Source organism: Microtus ochrogaster, chromosome 6, assembly GCF_000317375.1.
Source record: "Microtus ochrogaster isolate Prairie Vole_2 chromosome 6, MicOch1.0, whole genome shotgun sequence".
Taxonomy (NCBI): Eukaryota; Metazoa; Chordata; class Mammalia; order Rodentia; family Cricetidae; genus Microtus; species Microtus ochrogaster.
Genome location: NC_022013.1, coordinates 59,222,049 through 59,246,870, shown reverse-complemented (window position 1 = coordinate 59,246,870; position 24,822 = coordinate 59,222,049). Strand labels below are relative to the sequence as shown.

Below are 24,822 nucleotides of genomic sequence, written 5' to 3'. Positions count from 1 at the left end.
AAAAAAAAAAAAAAAAAAGCAAAAAGCTAAGCAAACTTTCAGAAATTTGCTGAGCTGTGCCTGTTCTTAGTCCGGTTGGTTGTGAGCTCCAAATGGCTTCTCCCTACAACCTTGCAGCTCAGGAAGTATGTATTTCCCAGTTCAATCCATGAAATCCCTCTTGTTCCAGACAATACCAAAGGTGCCTGGGCATTACAGACATCATTTCAGAAATAATGAGACCTTGATGACATTTTACTTAGGAAAATTCAGTTACAGAGAAAGGATTCTGTAGATAGAAAATGTAAACAGTTAACACACACTTGTCAGGAGCAGCACCATTCTTACACTACTCAACGTTCACACTGTGTATTCTATTGGAAATCAGATATAAAAAAATCAAAGACTGAAGAACCACCACTATGCCTGCTCTGCTCACTGTGAAGAAACAGTCCTTAGAAAATGACATCCTACATATGGCTGTGTGCTACTATTTTCAGATGAACGGTATATTGCTCATTTAAACATCACCTACACAAATTTAAGTAGGCTTTGGAACCTCCTGACAGCTAGTAAAAATAGACTTATGCTACAGGTAGAATCAAATGGCCAGAAACACCAAAAACTGGTGCTCAACAGACTGACCCTCCAAAGGAACAGGAACTGGGAAAGGTCCAGAGGCCAGAAGCTATACAAAAGAGACATCCAGACTCTTGACCAATGCCAGGACCTATCCTATAGCCTGAGATTAACTCAGTGTATACAGAAGCAGGCTCATAGATAGTACAAGGGAAACAGCTGTTGATTTGCATTGAAATGTATATTCATGAAGTATCCTCTTGACTGTATACAATTGATCGAAAGCTTTGAGCATGCTACAAAACTCAGAACAGACACAATTCTTGATTTGAGCTTTTGTTGGGTTAGGGTGGGGAGCTCCAAATGTAGTAGGATGTGCTCAGCTTCTTTAAAGACATGCTCTGAGTTATCCTGCCATATAGAGAGCAGGGTGTTTGCCAAAATTTAGGTAAGGTTGCCTACTAATTGTTGTAACTAAATTGGGATTGGCAAGTAACAAATATTGGAGGTTTCTTGACACGTTCATCATTTACAGTAGTTATTCCTGAATATAACTGGCTACAGGTTATTTTCCCTTACTCCTCTGGGGTTATTTCATTGATAAGCACATAACCCTTAAGGATAGCATCATGAACAAACATCTGAAATAAATTCTAATAAAAAACTTATAAACATCTTAAATAATTCATGATATATGCAAGTCACCACATAATAGTTGCTTCGATAAACAAAAATCTTACAAATTCAGTAAAAAAATCAGCAGCATAAGATAAAGCAAATATGCAAAAAATTTAAACCATGATAAAATAATTATGTTTACATTATACAGTTAATTACAGCAAAAATACAATACAGTTTTGTTGCTGTTTAAAAACACAACTTAGGTTTTAAATTACAACACTTGAAATTAAAAAAAAATAAACTACTTTACTACAAAATGAATTCTACATTTTTTAAAAAAAAATCACTCAAAAATATGACCACTGAATTGTTTTTAAAAGCAGTTCTATCCATGACTAACCGATTGCCCATCCCTCCCACCCCCCCAAGGCCCAAGTAGTCATCTACAGCAGCCTAGAGGTCCAGCTGATGCTTCTAGACTGCTGTCTGTATCCGAGGCCAAAGTCGGATCTGTGGACATTGAAGACACATCATTGACAGACGGTGAAGACGATGGGTGCTGAGAGCCGTTGATCACTGCTGCACCTGTGCTATGAGAAACAAAACAGCAAATCAGTTACTGTGCTGCCCACCTCCAGTGTCAGCATACTACTTCTCCTGGGCTTACGGAGTGCGAACTATAGTGAGCCTAACGCTAGTGTTCTCTCATTCACACAAGCTATGAGGGAAGAATTCTTAAAACACCTAGAAACCTATACTCCTGTCCTTTCTACTGCATTGTGAGTTTAAGACAAGAAATCAGAAGTCCAAGTAACGTGGAGAATGGCCCTATAGCAAGATTCACGAATGGGCCTCAGGGTATATTCCAGAAGAGTTGTGAACACATATAAAACTGTCTACCTTGTCCTTTGTTGGAGAGAATTCTCAAAGAGCCAAATGAATAAAAGCAAACTTCGAGAACTAGAATACTACAGAAAATATTACTTTTGATACTGTCTCACAAAAAAAAAAAAAAAAAAAACAAAACAAACAAAAAAACCCAAAAAACCCCACAATGTCAAAATGATACTTCTGGAATATCTTGCAAAGCAGAAGTCAACACAAAAGAGCAACACTTTGATTAAGAGGAACCTTAAATAACAGGTAGCAACTTTCAAAACACAAGCTTACTAAATAAGGGTAATTTAGAAGCACATGAAAGTTCTCAAGAACACATTTCCAGAATAAAAACAGTGAATAGAGTTCAGAGCCCCAAGATGCTGAAAGCAAACAGGTAGAAAGTCTACTGAACCACATCTCAGGGGCTGAGATAATCCCCATTCTGCAGAATGATGAACAAAGCACTCAGATACAAGAGGTTCACCCAAAGCTTGTTTCCAACTGTGACAAAAGTACTGAAAACAACACTAGTACTTGATGGCGTGTGTGTGCAGCAAATTCTGTAGTGAAGCTTTTATTTATGATGGCGTGCGTGTGCAGCAAATTCTGTAGTGAAGCTTTTATTTATTCCAAATGAAAGCTGTTCCAATCAAAACACAGCGAATGCAAAGAGAATTCTTTAAAGCAAGGCCAATAAAGGCAGGGTTAAATCAGTATGACAGAGACAATAGCAAAAAAAAATATAGAGAGACAGCAGTATGTCAGTGCTTTCAAATTTAACTATAAAATTGTAACCAGCAAACTGAGTGAGCAAGGTGAAGAACTGCAGGTCCCAGGGCACTGAAGATTATAACACAAGTAAATTGCAATCACAACCACAACGGGTCTATATTGTAACCAACCTAAAGGAGATGGCTGCCCTCTTATGACTCCATTCTTGGTTCGTTCCTCCAACTCCATCACCTCCTTGTATATTAATTCTGGGGGGAAAAACAGGAAAAATAAGTGTTTTGAAATCAGAGTGAACCTCAGAAAGTATGTATATTTTAAGTCAAAACTTGTGTATCTTTTAAGTATGCCAAGCTGGGCCTTTGCAATGACAGCCGACCAAGTGAGTGTCAGGTTCTGATTCACAGATGTTAACAACTCCCTGACCTCCAACCACAGACAACACTGAAAGACAGCACAACTCTCTGCTCTAACTGTTTATGTTGGCTAATGGGCAGCTGCTGCCAGAACCCAGCAAGGTATCACCCAAACAGCATTCTGCCTTACAGATGCTTGTCTAATTTTGTCTAAGTGAGGGTTAGAGTCTGTGTTTATCTTCCTTCTACTTCTATAGTCCTGGCCTTATGCAACAAGGCTGTAGTTACAAAGATATATATCAGTGTTTACAATGGGAACGGGATAGGAGACATTTTTATTTAAGCAAAAGCAGCAGTAGCTTCAGCTCCTTCCAAGTAGCCTACAAATGGCATCGCACCAACACCCCATCCTAAGACTCTTGTAGCCCTGAGTGAGGGCAGCAGCAGAGGACCACAAAGACAGCTTTGACTGATTAAAGACATAGGGTGCAGTATGTACCCCACACCCTATTCTTCTACATGATTCTGACTTCTCCATTACCATTATTTAAATCACCTTTGGGTCACGCACTCTTTGAAAAATTACATAAAAGCAATTCCTCGGAAAATACCCAAACCAAAAATGTAAAAAGAATTCCAAAGAATTTGTATTAATTCCCAAAGTTCAAGGTTTTTTTTCTTTTTTATAAAGAATCCCACTGGAGGCCAGGCACGGTGACACATACCTGTAATCCTAGTAGCTGAGAGGCTGAGGCAGGGAGATCACAAGTTTGATGTCAGTCTGTACCATATGCATGTTTTTATTTCAACATTCTCCCAATCATCAAAAGCATCATCAAGAAGCTGAATACTCAATCAATCAATAGGCTAACCAATAAATGGGAAAATTCTTTTTCAACTCAACAGAAATTTCTCAAAAAAATAAAATACAAATGGACACTATATAAAAAAAATCAATATTCCAAGCCATCAGAATACATAAACAAAATACCAAGATTCTATCCAACATCAGTCAGAATGACAACTATCCATCAAGAAAACCAATGGCAACAAATGCTAGCAAAGATGTGATAAAAAGGAACCTTCATAAATATCAGTGGAAATAGAAATTAGAATAGTCAGTACAGAAATTATTGCAGGTTCCTCAAAACATTAAAAAAAAATAAACAAATTTCAGGGGCTGGAGAGATGGCTCAGCGGTTGAGAGCACTGATTGTTCTTCCAGAGGTCCTGAGTTCAAATCCCAGCAACCACATGGTGGCTCACAACTACCTGTCATAAAATCTGGAGTGAACTTCTGGCCTGCAGGGACAAATGCAGGCAGAACATTGTATACATAATAAATAAATCTCTATAAAAAATAAATTCCATTAAAGGAATCTAAGGCAGAATATAAGATACCTGCACGCCCACTGAGACACTATTCACAGCAGCAATATATGCTATTAGCCAGATGCCCACCAAGAGCCCAGAAGCCCACCAACAGCCTAGATGCCCATCCACAGCCTAGATGCCCACCAAAAGCCCAGATGCCCATCAAAAGAAGACCGGGTAAAGAAAATGTGATGAGACAAGATGTGGTGGTGCACATAGATATAATCCCAACACTCCAGAAGCAGGCAGTTCTTGGTGAGTTTGAGACAGGCACAGTGCATTTCAGGCCAGCAAGAACATCACAAACTGAGAGACACACTTCCTTACAGCTCACCACTTACTAGGTATTAAACCCTGCAGGCAGCTGTGCTTACCAAGAGCGTGTTATTTTCAAGATGTATGGGGACATCCATAAATAAGTGAGTACAGAACACTAAATACCCCAAACATGGATGAAGAAACAAAGAAGAAAACAGTAATGTGCCTACAACGGAGGTGGAAAATTTCAGAAAATAAAGAAGGAAAGAAACTGTCTACTTTTGTAAAACAAACAAACAAAAAGTTATTATCAAATATAAGTTATGAAAATAGAAAGCAACATTAATTTCCTTAACGGGAAGAAGCCACTGAAAGAAGCGGAAGTTGCGCTAGCGTCTTAGAGTCTGGTGACTTACCTTTCCACTCTTCTATTGTGTGCTCCCTTTCATCTAACTGCTTGTCAGGGATCTTTGGTGGTGGCTGAAACAGACAAGGCAGTAACAGCTGAGTCAGTTTACTGAAAGTATATATACTCTTACTTATTTAAAGTATCAGTAAGACAAAAGACTTGTAAAAATGAATCATGAGAAAAAGACTAATCAATCATCAGTAACTTGAACTTTCTATGAAGTAATTCTATAAGATTCCTTTGTAAGAAATATGATGTCTGTCTTTTTTTCTTTCTTCCTAACTTTTGAAATTGTCACATTTTACCTGTATTACAGAATTCTGCTCTTCTTTGGATACAAAACATTAGTTCTAAATAAGGCTGCTCCCACAGACTTTCTAGCTCCTCTCCAATCAACTATCAATTCAACAGAATAAAAGAAACAGTGGGAGGCTGCCCGACTGTGTGAGAACTTAGCTATGTTCATTAACCTAAGGTTTTCTTCATGCAGAACTAGTAAAGATTTAACATCCTCTACCTATATTTTTAAAATGTCAAATGTATTTCAAACTTAGTTTTAATACTAGCTCTAAGAATGAAGTATGCTCTTCAAACACTAAGAACTTACGGCTTCTGCTTCCGAAGGGTCATACCAGACGTTGATGTATGGGTGCTGGAGAGCTTCATCTACTGAGATCCTTTTGGATGCATCTATTACTAGCATTTTGGATAACAAATCCCTTGCCTGACTGGCTGCAAAAATAATGATATTAATACACACATGTTCAAGAGATTCTCCGATTATTAACTTTAGAAAGTTGAGGTTATCTTTTATTTTTAAAAAATTATCTTTGTCAGACATGGTACATATGCTTGTAATTGCTGAACTAAGGATACGGAGGCAGAAGGATCACAAGGTTTAGGCCAGCTTGGTTCTAGTCCGAGGCTAGCAGGATAACACAGTAAATAGCTATCTCAAACTGAACCAATCAAACTAAGACAAAGCAAATCCTACGTTTTAAAATAGAATGCTGTTTATTATTTATTTTTTTATTAAAAGAGATTTGTTGCATTTTCAGTTATGTGTACACAGAGGGAAGGGAGAGGTGTGTACATGCACACATGAATGCAGATGCCCAGGGAGGCCAGAAGAGCGTATTAGGTTCCCTGGAGCTGGACTTACAGCTGGTTGTAAGCTGCCTCATATGAGTGCTAGGAACTGAACTCAGGTTGTCTGCAAGAGCAGCAAGCAACCTCTCTAGTCCTTCCGCCTCTCCCCATTTATTTAAATAAATAAAAGACCAGGTCAAGCTAAGTTAGCCTGGAACTCATAAGGTAGCCCAAGATGGTCTCATACTCCTCACACTACTTCAGTCACAGCTTCCCAAGTTCTGGGATTATACTTGTGAACCACCCCATTTACAGAATCGTGTTTACTAAAAAACCAGGATACACACATGATTGCTTACTTATTTTTTTGAGACAGGGTTTCTCTGTGTAGCCCTTAGCTGTCCTGGAACTAGCTTTGTAGACCAGGCTGGCCTCAAACTCACAGAGATCCACCTGTCTCTGCCTCCCCAGTGCTGGGATTAAAGGCATGGGCCACCATTGCCCGGCTTTTTCTTTCTTTTTTGAAGTAGGCTTTCCATTTTCTTGCCTCAGCTGGCCTTGAACTCAGAAACCCTCCTGCCTCTGCATCCCAACTTCAAGGATTAAAGGCAAATGCCACTATAGCTAGCTAAAATGCAAAAGCAACAGAAACTTCCTATGCTCCACTAGCAGACATAATTTTGAGTTAGTCCCTTAAAAATATGACTAAGCATTCTTCCCACACATGCATACCCAAAACAGAATTTGGTGCACACACTTATACAACTTACCTTTAAGCTTGTTATGCTCTGAGTCAGCTGGGAAAAGCACATCAGGGAACAGTTTCTCAAAGCTATATCCAGCATATTTAGGTCGGTTTTCAACATAAGTCCTTACTGTTGGTTGTAGTTTCTTCATGAATTCAGGACAGGGTGTTCCAAGCTGTTCAATAACTTTATTCCACTGATCAATATCTATTATCAAGTAGCTAAGAAAAATACTCCATGTATCAAATGTTCAACCCTTTAATCTTACCCACATTAAATACAAAAAAATGGAAAAATTTTAACACTTAAAGAATGTGGCCATTATATATTTTATACCTCAAAGTCACCATGCAAATGGCAATGATTGCAAGTGAATAAAAATGATGAATAAATAAGTTTGGTTAATCTTATTTATTGTGTATATGTATGTGTGTATATGTGTGCACATGTGTGTAGGAATACAGAAACATTAATTCTACCATAAAACAGAGGCATACACAAGTAAATTCAAATAAAAATTATAACTCAAAAACTATCATTACTATGCATAGACTCAAAATGCAAACTGCATAAAACTTTAAAAGTTGCCTTTCCCTGAGCTCTTCAAAAATGTAAATGCATTTCCTAGAGAGTAAGAAGTATTTCTAGTCTGTCCTGTTTCTGAGTTCTCTACACTAACAAAAAACAATCAATACTGATAAAAATGATGACTGATAGAAGTAGCATTTTCTTTTGCCATTCTCAGGTTTGTCTATATTAATTATGTTCATGAAATGCTGAAATATATGAAAATGATACCAGTATCTCAGAATGCTGTAGACTAGGATTTCCTGGTCTTGTTCCTTCTAGTCTTTATATTCCAAACCTCCAAAGACTAATGTCCCAAACACTCTTACTGTAACATGGCAAATAATCTCACTGCACCTAAAATAATGTTACTCACTCAAAGCCACTTCACTGTTAACATAAATATGAAAGGCTGATGAACTAAAAGCATGACTCCCATCCTAATTACCAACATAGGAAACTTCTAGCTAACATTCTCAGCATGTTAATGTAATGAGACAGTAAGACACAACATACAGAACAGTAACAGAAAGATGTGGGGGAACTAAACAAAAAGACAGAGGAGCAACAGATAATTCCAAAACTCATGCTATTTTCCATATAGTTATAGCCTTACTCAAGTGTTAGAAATTTTTAGTGGAAGTCGTTAATCAATTCAAAGCCATCGAGGAACTGTAAATAATCACACTTGAGTACTTATTAAAATTACCATATGAAACAATAAAAGAGGAAAGGGAAGTCTATGTCAAGTAAGAGGTGGTATTCTGGAAGAGTAATTTAACAATACTTTGTATTAGGGAGAGACAAAATACATTCTACCTGACCAGGCTGACGCGGTAGCATACATTTTGACCTTTAGAAACTACAGTTTAGGCCAAAGATAAGGATACGATCTGTACCTGGGAACAAAACACCACCTTTGATCATTTCTCCCATGATGCACCCAACTGACCAAATGTCAACTGAAAACAAAATGCAATGACATTAACATAAAGATTTTGGTTAAAATAAAAAGAAAAATATATAAACATTAAAATAAACACACACACCATATACACTTAAAATCATAAAAAGCAATACGAAATAAAAATGAGTGACAGTGAATGTGCTCTGACTACCAGCAGAGACTGTATGTCCTACTGCCCGGTGCAGCCTACAAATACTTCAGTTTCTTAGCTCAGTTTTTGAATTATAACAGCCACAAACTTTCTATTAAAAAAGAAACCTGTATGTACAAGTGTAGAATATATTCCTTTTCATTAGCGATCAGAAGGAGTTCATCACCTAGCTCATTAGTCTGCTGCAGCAGCACAAGGATACAGTCCCTTCCTGGAAAGAGGATTTTGTGGCAAACCATTTCTCCCATAATGCACCCCACAGACCATAAATCCACTATATGTTTGCAGCACAAAAGAAGGAAAAGCAAAGCAAAAGGTCATTAAAATCAAAGAAGCAAAATATGACTGCATTATCTAAAAACTGCAGAACATCGCAAAAAAGAAAAGGTGATTTGATTTCAAATAATGGAATAATTTAAAATAAAATACTTTTTAAAAAGCTCTGAATCACAAAGGAAAATATGAAGTGTTGCATTTTAGTTACATATCTAATTTTAAAGTGAGAACTATGCACAGAAATTGCATAAATAAAAAATTCTTACATTTTATAAGAATTTTAGTAAAATATAAAGTAGAATCAAACAAACTTTATAAGGTTACAAATGTATGAGATCATAAAATTTTAAGTATAAGATGCACTATTTTGAGGTTTGACTGAATTTTACTAATTTTCAAAAGCACAGGCAGAAATAATCTAGCATACAAAAACAGAGTGTCTCTGAATTTAATAAAATGTAAGTCTAAGTTTTCCTCAGAAAATTTCAAACTGGATTTCACAGGCTTATTGAACTGAAAAAGCTTTGTATATTCTGAATTAAAGTCAGCCATTTTCTTTGCAACCTCATTTTACATTTATACCGACCTCTACCCAAAAAGCAACAAATACAGAGAAAGAACAGTTTATCTGCTGAGAAACTTGGTAAACACAAGTGTTTTTCAAGTATTCAATTTTGAAATATCAAAGTACCTACAGATCTACAAAGACTCCCCTGGCAGATCATTATAAAACTTGCTACAAGGAGTCGAATTTGCTTTCATGCAGTTTAAAACAAATCAGTTTACCCCAAACTTTCCAAAATAATCTGAGATTCTCTGAAATAAAACAAAACATGAAAAAAAAATCTGTGTGTGTGTGTGTGTGTGAGAGAGAGAGAGAGAGAGAGAAGGGGGAGGGAAGGAGAGAGGGAGGGAAGGGAGGAGAAAGGAAAGCAGAAAGGAGAAAGGAAGGGGGAAAGGGAAGAGGGAAGGGAGGGAGGGAGGGAGGGAGGGAGGGACTGAAAAGAGGGTATCTGTACGTCATTCCCCATTTCCTGCTGGCTAATGTAGTTATGAGGAAGGATTAGATTTGACTGGGTTGGTGGGGAAACAGGCAGAAAAATGTAATGAGACATCTATGTGACTCTTAGCTAAGAGAGGACAGGAAGTCAATTCTTTGTTTTTAAAGATTGTATTTATTTGTTTTATGTGCGCATTTGTCTGTATAAAGGTATCTAATCCCCTGGAACTGGAGTTACAGACAGCTTTAAGCTGCCATGTGAGTGTTAGGAATTGAACTCAGGTCCTCTGGAAGAGCAGCCAGAGCTCTTAACCATTGAGCCATCTCTCCAGGCCCAATATGTCAATCCTTGACAATAGTTTCTCTAATTTCTGGTAAGAAGCTATGCCAAGACCATATTTACAAGGACACTAACACATGGTACCACTTGTGATAACCAAAAGTTTCACAGAAAAGCGAAAAGCAATTAGCAATCTGCACTCTGGTTATCTGAAATATCAATCCTCAAAACAAAACTTTTAAATCTATGTCAAGACTAAGAAAACAAAGTATTATGCTTACTTAAATTAATTAATATCTCAAGTACTTGTTTTTAAATAGTTCAAAAAAGAAGAGAAAATTAAACAAGGACCCCAGTTTCAATGGTATCATTATATATATGCAAATGTATTATGTACATATATGTATAAAGAATTTTCTATTACTGATGTAATAGTTTTCTGATTCAAAGTGAGCTACTATTCTAATTTCTTCCTAGAAATACACCACATTAAAAAGTTTAACATATCCACACAATAATAAATTAAATTTCCTTAAGGTTGGGCAAAAGCTTTGAGGAAACACTGGTGCTTCCCACAAGAGGTTGCATTATCCACGAGCTTTCAGAATTGGATCTTAATGTAGTTCTCATAGTGAGTGCTACTATTAACACCGAATAAAGGTGTTGGAGATGCAAGCAAATATGACTAATATACACTAGAATTACTTCTAAGGTTAAATGATTAATAAGTATATGCTCACACTGAAGTTACAGACAAGCAAAAGGCATAAGTTCCGGTTTTAGAATTCTTTATCTAGGGGTAAGGGTATTCACGTTTAAGATAAGGCCCCCATGCTTTCCCAAAAATTTATGGCAAAATGCTCAGATTCTTAATACACATTTGAAACTTGGATGCACACTTAATTCCATGCACTTCAATTGAAGTATAAAAAACTTATTGATAAACTAAATCAAAAGAGTATTTCAAAGTGAAAGTATATGCTGACCGTTCTCCTTGTAGCCCATGCCGAGGATGACCTCTGGCGCTCTGTAGTACCGAGTCACGACATAAGGCGTCATCATAAAACTTGTTCCTGCAGTCCTCGCCAGTCCAAAATCAAGAATCTTCAAAGTGCAGTCTGATTTGACTACTATATTACTAGGCTTTAAGTCCTTCAAGAAATAAACATGAAAATGATTGCTAAGACAGAAACAAAGGGTTTACTGCTCAATTGATTTGCATAAGCTGTCAAACAATGTTAACTGTTCAGTGTTTTCTCTGTAATATCTCTACAGAGATTCAACAAATAGGCAAACCCAAGAAGTCAGATTTAAAATGTTTTCATTGATATGAACATAAACCCAGTATGGATGTCAATGTTTTATTTCCTAGAAATTAGTATTAGCTAGAAATTCTTGGTCAAATAGAGCAGGAGATTTGGAAAGGCATCTTAAAGCTCATTTAAGAACTTTTGTGTGGGGCTGGAGAGATGACTCAGCGTTAAGAGCATTGGTTGCTCTTCCAGAGAACTCTGGTTCAATTTCTAGCATCCACATGCCAGCTCACAAGTGTCTGTAACTCCTGTTCCAGAGGATTCTACACCTTCACACAGACATACACACAGATAAAACACCATAAAAGAAAAAAAATTAAACAAAAAAAAAAAAACCCTTTTGTGCTAGGTATAGCAGCCAATCCTTTGCAATCACAATACTTGATACCAGAGCAGAAAGATACATAGTATACTGCTTAGATTGTTGTTAACTTGACACAACAAGTTAGAGTCACCTGGAACAACTGAGAAGCTGCCTCCACCAGAATGGCCTGCAGACAACTCTGTGGGAGGTATATTCCTAATCAGTGATTGATGTGGGAGAGCCCAACCCTCTGTGGATAGTGCCCTCCCTGGGTAGGTGGTCCTGGATGTATTAAGAAAACAGGTTGAGAAAAACACGGAGTTGCAAGCCGGTAAACAGCACTCCTTCATGGCTAATCCAGGCTCCCGCCCCAACTTTCCTCAGAGATGGACTGTTATATGTAAATTTAAAATGAAATAAGCCTTTCTGCCCCCAACTTGCTTTTGGTCAGTGTTTTATCACAGCAACAGAAAGCAAATTATGACACACAGCAAGACCCTGTCTTAAAACACCAATCACAGACAATAAAAGAACTACTATGGTAAGACTTATAAATTATCATTTACATTCATTTGCACACTAAATTATAGCATTAAAAATCCCTAAAGTCAAAATAAGCTTTATATTGCTTTAAAACCAATATGAAACATTCTAATATTCATATGATCAAATTTGACATAATCTTGGCATATGTTATTTGAACACTCATAAGTCATATGTGTTTGCTTTTAAAGGGAGGGAGGCTTGGGATCAACCCAGTATCAGCTCTAAAGGACTAAAATAGTGATTATCAGCCTGCCCATTCCTGACTTTCCACATAAAACCACAAACATTTGCTCATAAACTTTGTTCACATGTGAACTAGTGTGCTGGTGCCACTGGTCCATAAAATTCCTTCCTGCTGGTAGGGCTACATAATGTCTTTGTGAAAAACTGCCACTTGGTTCCAGCCAGAAGGAAATCTGTGTGATACCTATTAAAATGAAGGCAGTGGCATAAATACTCAGGCCTTCATAGTCATCATGCTCATGCCTGTGAGCTTTGATGAACATTCATATCACAGTCACACTATCTCACATGCACAAATGAGTAGCAGACACAAACACCAAGAGCAAAAGCCTTCAAGACAAAGATCCCTTTTTTAAATGTCTACATGCAGGAATTGCTTGTATGCTGTTTCTATCTTATTCTGACAAGCCATCATGCATAGGCTTAGGAAGCAGATTCTTACAACACAAGACAAAGGTTATCATTACTGTTCTGCAAATATAATGTTGCTAATACTTCTGAAATACAGCATATGAAACAAAGGAATATCCATGCTTAAGAATAAAACATTACAAACTTTAATCACTTCCATATCTGTTACTACAGATGGAGATTATTGGCTCTTTATACTAGCTGGTTCTAGTCTAGAAAAAAAACTTTTTGTTATGGAATAATTAAGAACAAATGCATTTTTAAAAAACAAACAGTTTAAGACAATAAATTACCAAGAGTATTTGGCTCTAAGAATATTAACTAAAATTCATCTTTTCGTACCAATGTTTATCTTTTTACAGATGTCATAATATTATTAACTATATATGGAAGACTGCCTTGGAGTTTACATTTGTGCAGAGAGAGTAGAAATAACTCAATATTCTATCTTTCCTCTCTGATTTTCTAAGCCTCTCCAGTCAGACAAGGAGGCATGAGTAGACTCATTAGTGTCTGAACGGGAACAAAGTAGAGGAGGTTCAGCACATAACCTTCTGCGGCTCATCCCTTCCTCTGGTGATTAAAAATACTCCAGACAGTGGGCTTTGTTGGCAGTGGGGTTGTTCATCATCTCTATGAAGCCAAGTTCCCACCCTACCATGATCTGCCTGTATACAAAATGAGAGAATTCCTTAGTCACGTTTACCTTGTATTTGATATTTGTTATAGCCATGTCTATTGCATTCTGGTTAACTGACCCAGGACTGGGGAGTTACTATTACAAGTTGAGTATGCCTACTCTGAAATCTGAAAGGCCCAAATTTAAGTCATTTTGAGTGTACTGATAGTACTCAAAAGGATCTTATATCCACTTTGATGTCTACGCTAAGGAAAACTTATTAAAGGTAGCCTCAAATTAATCCAAGGATACAGGGCCCATCATGCCAGTGCTTTGAATTTCAGGCAATCTGGACTTCTAACTTTCAGATTTAGGGATGCAATACTCACCTGGTAAAGGCTATGCAAATATCTAAAATCTACAACATTCCACAATCTGAAACATGCTGGCTCCAAGCATTTCAGATTACGGACAACATATTCAAGGACACAGGACTATGAGTTGGTGACTGAACAGCACTGAAACCAGTAACAGAATGGAAAGAGATCCTAATTACACAGATGCAAAAGTATTTTACGTCATCTGCACAGGACTTGCACAATGAACGGGCTGCCGACTGAGAGCATGACTTGTTTTGCAAAGGAAGTTGTATGCGAAGTTAGACATAGTCATTTTGCCCCATATTATTTACATCTGCTTTTGTGACAGAAGGGCATAGTCCAGTCAGTAGCTGTGACAGAGGTCATGTCCACAAACCAAAACACTTAGAATGTGCTCTTTATATAAGCAAGTCCCTTAACCCCTGTTCTAGAAGATTTGGAAAGCAAGACTTTGACTGTTGGTGACTACTAGCTACATTGATTGCAAGCAGAATGAAAGGTAACCATGTCATCGTTTTGGATAAACTAAATGCTCCTAGAACCCAGAAAAAGGTGACAGATGGTTTAGTTTATCACCGGACCAAGTATCATCCTTTTATATGCCTATCTTGTAACTTGTTTCAGTTAACAGAACATGAAAGAATGTGAAGAGAAATTCTGGACAAAACTCGAGTCAGCATGGGAATATCTTATACCATTCGAAAAGAATGTCCCTGGGAAGCAAACCTGAACCTGACCCAAGCAATGGAACAATGTCACATAGTCAACTCTGAGGACCCTGAACAAGCACTGTGCTGTTTCAAGTCACAAACACTCTCAGCTTGTTTCTATACACCATTTTCCCACAACAGAACTGAAGGCTCCTTATCAAATCCTAGAATTGATTAAATCACCTCAGTCTGTCCAAAGAAGCCTGAAGGCAGACTCAAGAGAGCTTCAAATAAGTTCAAGAATACAGAAGCCATCAGCTAACAAATATGCTTTAGAAAGACATACAATCAAAAAGCTATACTTCTTTCAGTTACTGATAAAAATTGCAGTATGAAAAACAAAACTTTAAGTCTGCCGTCAAGAAAGCTGCTAAGCCAGGACAGCAAGAAACTTTCTGCTCCAAATAACAATAGAAGACCCTTTCGCTCCTGTCTTTCATAGGTAGGAAGAAGGTCAAGAAAGCTGAGCAGCGAGCCCTTGAGCACACAGCCTTCAATACTCACTTGAGATATACTTGAGGAGATAGTCTAAACCGAAGGTAGTTCTGGGGACCCTTGAACCTGGGGCTATGACCTCTAATTAGACAGTGTGACTAACTCTAATTTTGAAATTTTACAATATGTTCTGAGGCCTTACAGCGGGTGTCATATTAATGATGACTATGGTTTGAGAATGTTTGCATGTGTCTCCCAAGGGAAATGTTGGAACCTGTAGAGGGTGGAGACTATTAGAAAGTAATTATGTCATGGGCACTGTCGTCAGAAGAGATTAAAGTTGATGTTGTGGAATGGGTTAGCTCTCAGAAGGGAGTTAGGGTTAAGCAAAGCATCCTACACACTTGGCACCTTTTACACACAATCAGATTTGCTGTTTCTCTGCCATACTTGTAACTAACTGGCCTAAGTGATTGTCATCAGAAGTTGATGAGGCTAACTGATCTCAGATTTCAGCCTCCAAAACAGAGCTAATTCTTTTCTTTATCAATAAACACCTTGCTTTAGGTATTTGTTGTAATAATGAAAAACAAACTAATCAATGATGATGACAGGCAAGACAAAGACAAAGTTGGCTATTTTTGCTTTGTTCTTCAACATTTTACTGTAAGTTCTAGCTAGAACAATGGGGAGGGGGAAGGTGCCCAAACTGAATAGAGTAAAGCTACAGTTCAGTTGACATGATCTTTAAAAAAAAAAAAAATTCAATGTGCATGAACACACAAGAGGAGGTTAGAAAGGAGGTTAGACATACTTTATGACAGAGGAAAGACCATGTGAAGATACAAGAGAGTGTTTATGGACCTCACCAAAACCACTGTATTTTAGGCACTGTGAACTGTGAGAAAATAACTCCTGCTGTTCCAGCTACCCAACTTACAGTACTAAAGGCTAATACAACTTAGGAAACTGAATGATCTTATGGGTCACAAACTGGAATACTAAATATTGCCAAGATGATAAAGCCACCAAATCAACATTCAGATTCAACAAAATCTTTGTTCAAAGTCTAGCGTTTTTTTCTAAAAAACTGAAAAAGTTGATCTTCAAATTCATATGCACTCAAAGTTTCAAAACTAAGAAAGTAGTCAGGATTCAGTTTCCCATTTCAAAGCAGTACAGAGTTACAACTGTAACTGGAGGGTGCAGAGATGGCTTGGTGGTTAAGAGCACTGACTTCTCTTGCAGAGGACCTGGGTTTGGCCTCCAGTATCCAAACAGAAGATCATAAAATCCTGTAAATCTAGTTATAGGAAAGCCTATCACCTCTGAACTCCATGGACCCCATATCCTTGTGGCAACATAAACATACAAATTTATAAAAATGTGATTCCAATATAGGGACAGACATAAAGACTAATTATATAAAACCAGCAGTCCAGAAATAGACCTGTATATTTGCGACCAACTGGATTCTGAAAGGGTACCAACACAATTCTCTGAGAGCTTGGACAACTGAATTTCTACACATGGAAGAATGAAGACAGGCTCTTGCATTACATCATGTAAAAAATGAATTAAAAATAGACGCAATACCCATAAAACTCTTCTAAGAAGAGATAATCTTAAATCTTTATGACCTTCACTTTAGCAGTAGATTCTTATACAAGACATAAGGGCACATGCCATAACAAAATTTTGGTACTTCACGAAAACTAAAATATTTTATGTATTAATAAGACATCATCAGCAAAGTGAAAACCAATCTATGTATAAATTATGTCTGGTAAAGGTTTAGTATACATAGAACTGGGATTCTCTCCCTCCCTCCCTCTCCTTCTCTCTAACAAAGAGGCAAACAATTGATTAAGAAACAAGAGCTTAAAAATACATGTTTTAAAATGCCATCCTAGAAATGGCTAACCAACAAATGAAAAAGTGTTTGACCACTGTTGTAGCTTGAATCAGAACAGCCCCAACAAGCTCGTATGTTTGAATACTTGGCCCCAGTTGGTGAAACTGGGAAGGGTTAGGAGAGGTATGGCCTTGTTGGAAGAGGTATGTAACTGGGGATTGTTTTCATGTTAAGAAAGCCCATACTACTGCAGTTAGCACTCTCTCTTTATTGCAGATCATAATATAAGTTCTCAGCTACTGTTCTAGTGCCATGCCTGCCTGCTTGTTGTCATGCCCCCCACAACATTAGTCACAGACTCATCCTCTGAAACTGTAAACTACCAGTAAACTCTTCTTCTGTCAGTTGCCTTGGTCATGGTGTTTTGTCATAGCAATAGAAAAGTAATTAAGACAACTCTCATTAGCCATTAGAAAAATGTTTATCAAGAACACAATAAAATACCATTTCATACCCATTATGATGACTAACAGAAAAGGGTCTGGTATTAAATACTGACAAAATTGCAGAAAAATTGGAGAACCCTTACTTAAGGGTTCTGAGAATAGGAAATGGTACCCAATTTGAGAAAGTTTGACTGTTCCTTAAAAATATAACACCACATGATCCAGTAATTCCACCCAGAAAAACTAAAGAATAAAGATTGAAGAAATACTTGTACATAAATTTTCATAGTGAAACACTGTGGAATATGACATATGGAATATTGTTCATTCACAAAAAGAAAAGACAAACTAATATATGCTACAGCATAGAAACTGCAAATACATTACACTAAATCAAAGAAACTAGACAAAAGGCCATATGATTACATTTATATGAAATATCTAGGACAGGTAAATCCATAAATATTGAATTGCTAGGGTGTGGAGAGATTGACAGAAATGAAAAGTGACAGTTTGAGGGATGTAGTTTTGAATTTTTTAGGCAAGATAATGAAAATTTAGAATTTGACAGAGGTTGTGGTTGTACAATACTGTGAATGGACTAAATGCCACTGAGTCATATACTTCAAACAGTCTATTACATGGATTTTACTTCAGTGATTTAAAAGAATAAGATCATGGTGGACTAGAGAGATGATGGCTCAACAGTTCAGAGCACTTGCTGCTTTTTGGTTTCCAGCACCCACATGGCAGCTCCTAACTGTCTGTAACTCCAGTTTAAGTAGATCCGACACCCTCTTCTGGCCTATGAAGGCACTGCATGCATGTAGTACACTTAAATACATGCAAGCAAAATATTTACAGAAAATTAAAAAAAAATCCTTAGAAAAGAACATGGCGATATTTTTCTACTAACCCGGTGAATAATTCCAGCAGAGTGAAGGTGCTTGATTCCACACAGCATTTGATAGAGAAGGTAGGACATTCTTTCATGATCTAACTCCATCTGAATCACTTGGCAAAGATTTGCATCCATGAGCTCCATGACTATGTAACTTCATGGGTAGAAAAAGATGACAGCTAAAGTGTATAGCAACAATCTATGGACAGGTACTAGTTAAACTTTGTATCAACAGCATTCATTCTAAATACCACACTTACACATCTTGAAATTCTTCTAGGGATTTCTGTGGTGTGAAAACATTCAAAAGGCCAATTATCTGTGGCAAAAGCAAAGAAATAAAAACATTAGAAACTACTTCCTAATACTTCATTTGAGAACTGCAAATACATGTATTATAATAATTCACTATTAGTTTAAAATCATCCAATTTTTATATACTAAGCACAAATAAACATGTTTACTAAAATTTCATTGTTAGGAACTGGAGAAAAAGAATGACAGGAGGAACAAAAGGTCTTTGGGGCAAATAAAAATGAGTTAACTATAAAGGTGGAAATATATGCATAAATACCACACACTAATTCAAAGTCATAGATTCTCTTATTCCAAGTGAACCCCAGGGGCTGAGGGTGTATAGTTCAGCTGTCATGTTTACTTAGCATGCAGAGACACTGGGTAAATTTCCTAGCACCAAAAAGAAAACAAGATTGCTGGAGAGATCGTTCAGCGGTTAAGAGCATTGGCTGCTTTTTCAGGGGTCCCGAGTTCAATTGCCAGCAACCACAAGGTGGCTCACAACCATCCATAATGAGATCTGGTGCCCTCTTCTGGCTTGCAGGCATACATGCAGGTGGAACGCTGTATACATAATAATTAAATAAATCTTTAAAAAAAAAGAAAGAAAAAATAAAGTGTAATCTAATGTAAATTGTGAAATTTGGGTGATACATTAATGCACTACTCAATTGGGGTACTATATACATACAAGAACAAATACATACAAGCTTGTATCTTTCTCTCACATTTGCTATGAAACTGTCCTAAAAGTCTTAATATTCGATAACAAATTATATAGACTTTTATACAAAAAAGTGTCTGATAGAGCATAATTAGAAAGTGTTATGTGAAGCCCTTCCATTGACTTTGAAGAACAACTATCCTATTTGGTCCAGGTCATTCCTACATTCAGCACACCATAACAGAATCTTATTCTCGTAACAAGTTCATCCTCGACCACATAAGATCCTTGTTAGAAATGAGCTGACATGCTTTCACAGGCCAGTATACAACAATGCACTTGACTTACATTTTTAAACGTCTAATGGCGATTTAGGTTAAAAAGAGGTTGCTCGTTGGTCTCCTGACCCAAATAATCACACAAAAAAGTGTTTAGGTATATTCCTACCTAGCTCTTACATCTTAAATTAATCCATTTGTATTATTTTATATTTTACCATGAGGCTTGTGGTTTAATGGTAAGGTTCTGGTATCTTTATCCTTCAGCAGCTATATGACATCTCCCTGACTCTGCCTTCTTTCTCCCTGCATTCAGTTTAGTTTTCCCACCTAGCTCTAGTCTGCCCTGCCATAGGCAAAAGCAGCTTCTTTAATAACCAATGGTAATAAAACATATTCATAGCATACAGAGGGGAATCCCACATCAATTTAGGAAAAGGAATGCTTTTCTAGACATAATCTTCATGGGGACAGCATGGATGCCATTCATGGATGCATTAAGCTCTGCTTGCAGAAGGCGTCTGCCAGTAAATATTCAGAAAAACATGAAATCAGAAATGATAAACTAATTATTTAAGACAGAGGGAATAACTGGGTGGAAAGATGGCTTAGTGATCAAGAGCACTTGGATGCTCTTCCGAAGGACCTGGGCTCAATTCCCAGGCCCCACATGTCTGTAACTTCAGTTCCAGGGGATCTGACACTCTCATGCAGACATAAATGCAGGCAAAACACAAATGAACATAAAATACATAAACCCTTAAAAAAAAAACCTGACAGTGGTAGTGGTGAACAGCTTTAATCCCAGCACTCAGGAGGCAGAAGTAGGTAGATCTCTGTGAGTTCAAGGTCAGTATGGTTTACAGAGCAAGTTATAGGTCAGTTAAGGCTAAAGGCATATATAGAAACAAAAATGGGATTAATAAATGCTTAGAGCTGCTGGGTGTAAGAGATAGGGAAGAACAACAAAAGGACATAGGGTTTCTTTTTGGATATATATATATATATATATATATATATAAACATATTAAACTATTCAACTGTATGCTTTAGGCAAATGAAGACACAGCTGTCTTATTTTTCAAAAAAAAACTAAATAAATTATCTTAATCAGATTAGATAGTCAAGCAAAAGTCAATGACTGACAAGTGGATGAGCTATGGCTAGATAGCAAAGAACTAATAATTACCACGACCAAGTAAAAACTTACTGAAAAACATTATTTTTCTCTATGAACAAAACAATAACAAAGAAGAACAGTAACTAGATAATGCAACTAGATATAGCATATAAAGATTTCTAAAAGGTATTTGTGAAAATGTCTCTAATAATATGCATGTGAACACAAAGAATTAGGGTAGCTGAACAATTCTGATAGCTATGCATGGCAATTTCTACAACACGTTCAACAGGTGCAGCTATTATGAAGACAATCGGAGTAATTCTGGGAAGTAAAGCCAGTAAATGTAAAGTTAGAATGAAGAGATGGGAGCAGGGTAACCCCAAATACTCTGGGGAGGACAGCCACACTTTATCATTGGTATCTAAATGAGAACAACAGAAAGTACTATACTTAATTCTCCCAAACCAGCAGAATACAATGTGACTTGCTATCAGGTCCTTGCATTACTTGTTAGTCAAGTGGTTTAATATCTACAATAGAGAGACAAGCCTCAACAGCTAACAGAGGGATCCATCAGACACTGTGTGTTAAGTGTCTCATCAGAGTGACCAGGTTAAAAGAGAAACTAAAAATTACAACAACCTTGAAAATAGTAGGGAAACAACATTTCAAGATGATCTGTGCAGAACACAAAGTGCTAAAAAGATAAAACATTACATAAAATCCAGCATACACCAGGTGGCAGGGTGGAGCTGCCTGCCATTCATGGCTTCCATCATATTAGTTTTATGTTCATTCAATGAACAAACCATGTTAAGCACCCAATCTGGGACACTTTTGATGGCTAAGCATACAAGACATGCTTCCCAAACTCTACATACTGTAGATGAAACATCTTTGTTGCCACCCAGGGTGGAGAAAGGAGTATTTGAATTAAACAAAGAAAAACTGAGGCAACACCTCCACTGCCTTAAAGAAACTAGGTCCAGAGACTAAAAGGGGCATGAGCAGCTCTAACAGAAGAAAGGCCACAAGCAGAACTCGGACAAGCACCACATCTGGCTCCTACAAGAAACTACAATTTCTTCCTTGATAACCCCTCTTCCTCTGTCATCCCCTTTTCCAAAAATCTAACTTTCACTCCATCTTTAATAGTCAAAGTCTAGTCTCGAGCCCTTTAAGCCTTCCTAGTTCATTGAAACTCACAGAAGTCTCCCTCTTGAGATGTCAGCATGCACTGTCTGCCCTCTACTATCTGACAGTTAAATTATCACTGCTTTGTGGTATCTAACTCTCATCATGCTTCACTGCCTCCAAAACAACAGCATAAACTTCCCAAATAATAAGCCCAATCATTAACATCTATACAGTTCCCATTGGTGATGACTTTAATATATAAGGGTTCTTTGCACGGCTAGCTCTCAAAATGCGATGAATTGTATTTTCTACACCAGAAAGTATGGAAATCATTATATCTTATAAATTTCTTTGGATAATGTCTCTGGCTAGCACTTCAGTTTAGTGCTTCATAAAATTGTCCTTTCTGCAATTCTCTCCTAGTTTATGCCCTCCTAGTTTGGAAGGACTGTCCTGTTAATATAATAACAAACATATCAGTCAGTATGCTTAATGTAAACTTAAAAACAATTTAAGTGGAGCTGGAAAAAAGGCTCAGCAGTTAAGAGCAGTGGCTGCTCTTCCAGAGGTCCTGAGTTCAATTCCCAAAAAACTCATGGCTCATAACCATCTAGAATGGGATCTGATACCCTCTTCTGGCATGAAAAAAAAAAAAATTAACTGTTCATTTTCAAAATGAATGAAAGTTTTATCTTCAAGTTAGAAATGTTTTTCCTCGTTCTCTGTAAATATTTCCAAAGTTTTTGTTCAACTGTTATTATCAGCGATTATCTGAGTAGAAGTAAGTACTGATACCACTTAGAAGTCAGAATTGGGTGCAAAGAAGTTGTTTGCATTTTGACTCCTATTAAATTCCAATGTCCAAGTGCAATGGGAATGATTTCATCTCTGTACAGTTTTCTAAAATGCCAGTTTTACAGGGAACAAAAAAACTAAGATGAGAAAAATTTGGAATAAAATGTTTTTCAAACGCTTATCTCCCTAAAACTTTTTCTATAAATTAAATGCCAGAAAACTAACCATTTAAATTTCAGATCTCATTTTTCCACTTTTGGCACTACTTACTAATGGAGGTAGGGAGTAGGGATGGAGGGAAAGTCTGTAGATTTTAAATAATGTTTCAATGTAGAGAGTTTAAAGTCCCTAATATTTTTTAAAACCTTTGGCAGATATATATTCATGAATAAATCTTGATTTTATTTATACTTAGGAAAAATGAAATATTCACTTACATTTTTGTGATTAACACATTTCATAAGAACTAGTTCTCGGTAGGCTCGTTTAGCATGAGTCTGATTCTGAAATGGCCGGCTGAGCTTCTTGATTGCAACATTTCTTTCGAGAATGGCATCATAAGCTGCACTGTAATAAGAAATTAAAAACAAACATTAAGCACAAAGTTCTAAAACCAAATTTACAAAGCAATCACATAGACTCCTTACTTTCTCCACTGAGACTGTGTCACCCAAGATCCCTCAGCACGGGTGGACACAAGTGCCTAAGTTCTTTTTGTCTTTTTTTTAAATGCATTTAAAAAATGTATTCATTTTGTATGTTTTGGGAGGGGGGCGAGTAAGAGTATTTTCCTTATACAATTCTGTTAGATTTTACTATTTTACCACAATTGTTCTGAGATTTATTTATTTATTTATTTAGTATACAATATTCTGTTTGTGTGTATGCCTGCAGGCCAGAAGAGGGCACCAGACCCCTTTATAGATGGTGTGAGCCACCATGTGGTTGCTGGGAATTGAACTCAGGACCTTTGGAAGAGCAGGCAATTCTCTTAACCTCTGAGCCATCTCTCCAGCCCCATGAGTTTTTTAAAAAGAGAAACATATTACAGGTAAAGACTTCTTCCTCTTCTGTTCTCAGAGGTAAGCTTTTATCTTTTCTGCATATGTAGTCAACGTAAAGTATATAGAATTGTTTTACATATCTGATATATTGCAGAGAAATTAATAGATTATGGTGGAGTTTTTTGTAGATCATTTTAACACTCAGGTCTATACTTCTGAGAGTGTCTATCTGACACAGACAGCTCCACTTCATTTTAAATGTTGTACAGTATTTTGCTGTTTGGCTGCATCCTAACATTTTATTCTCCTGTTGCCAGACTTGATGCTGCTTCAACTTCTGCTATAGAAATAACAAATAAAGAATAGCCTTATGTACATGTATTTGTAGACATATGCAAGAGCTTTTCTAGAACCTTATAAACATGCTGGGTCAGAAATACTCCCAATTGTTTTAGCAGATTTTAAATAAATTTTGCTTGTTTAAGAAGCAATAGAGATGTAATTATGTTTGGGTATGGCTGGCTTATCATTTCCCCAAGGTTATAATGTTAACTTAGTGATTCTGAGTCAGTAGGAGAACTATCCCAAGGACTGTATGTACTTCAATTTATAAAGAATTATGTTCATCTATAAAACCTGGGCCTTTTTATAGAAGTTACCTTGTAAATCAACTTTAAAGATATACATGTTCTGTAACATACTAAGATGTATTAGCTGATGTATTCCCCAGTTTATGAGATTTCTGATCCACTACAGAGTGAAAGTGAAGATTCAGTGAGGCAGGCATCTCAATGATCAGCTATGGGAATAGATGCATTCACAGAATGAACAGGCCTGCCACTTCCTTTTTCTTGATATAAGTGCATGTCTCTATATGACTCTAAGTACATATTTAATCATATTTTATATTTCAAAATACTATTGTTGGTTAATAGTTACAGCTTAGAAATAATAAAAAGGACCAGTAATCTCTGAGGAAAAATTATCACATTATAGCTTTCATCTATATAGTTTTGATTTCTTTATTTCTCTCTCCTCCCTCTCTCTTTCCTCTCTCTCTCTCTCTCTCTCTCTCTCTCTCTCTCTCTCTCTCTCTCTCTC

The 24,822-nt window shown here is 36.9% G+C and overlaps 1 protein-coding gene across 4 annotated transcripts in view; it reads right to left on the bottom strand.

The window, feature by feature from the left end:
• Nucleotides 1-218: 218 nt before the first annotated feature.
• Nucleotides 219-24,822, bottom strand: part of Mapk8 (mitogen-activated protein kinase 8) — a 57,584-nt gene continuing 32,980 nt past the window's right edge. For 2 of the 4 annotated variants that reach the window (XM_026779794.1, XM_005348631.2), the window contains 10 exons: nt 23,155-23,284; nt 18,684-18,742; nt 18,439-18,577; nt 11,247-11,412; nt 8,907-8,978; nt 7,044-7,226; nt 5,792-5,916; nt 5,192-5,255; nt 2,961-3,038; nt 219-1,764 (listed from right to left, as the gene is read on the bottom strand). In XM_026779794.1, the coding sequence (XP_026635595.1) occupies nt 1,619-1,764; nt 2,961-3,038; nt 5,192-5,255; nt 5,792-5,916; nt 7,044-7,226; nt 8,907-8,978; nt 11,247-11,412; nt 18,439-18,577; nt 18,684-18,742; nt 23,155-23,284 (1,162 nt within the window). In that variant the 3' untranslated portion in view covers nt 219-1,618. Of the gene's footprint in view, nt 1,770-2,960; nt 3,039-5,191; nt 5,256-5,791; nt 5,917-7,043; nt 7,227-8,476; nt 8,549-8,906; nt 8,979-11,246; nt 11,413-18,438; nt 18,578-18,683; nt 18,743-23,154; nt 23,285-24,822 lie in introns of all 4 variants that reach the window. The other 2 variants (XM_005348635.2, XM_005348632.3) reach the window with 2 other exon arrangements.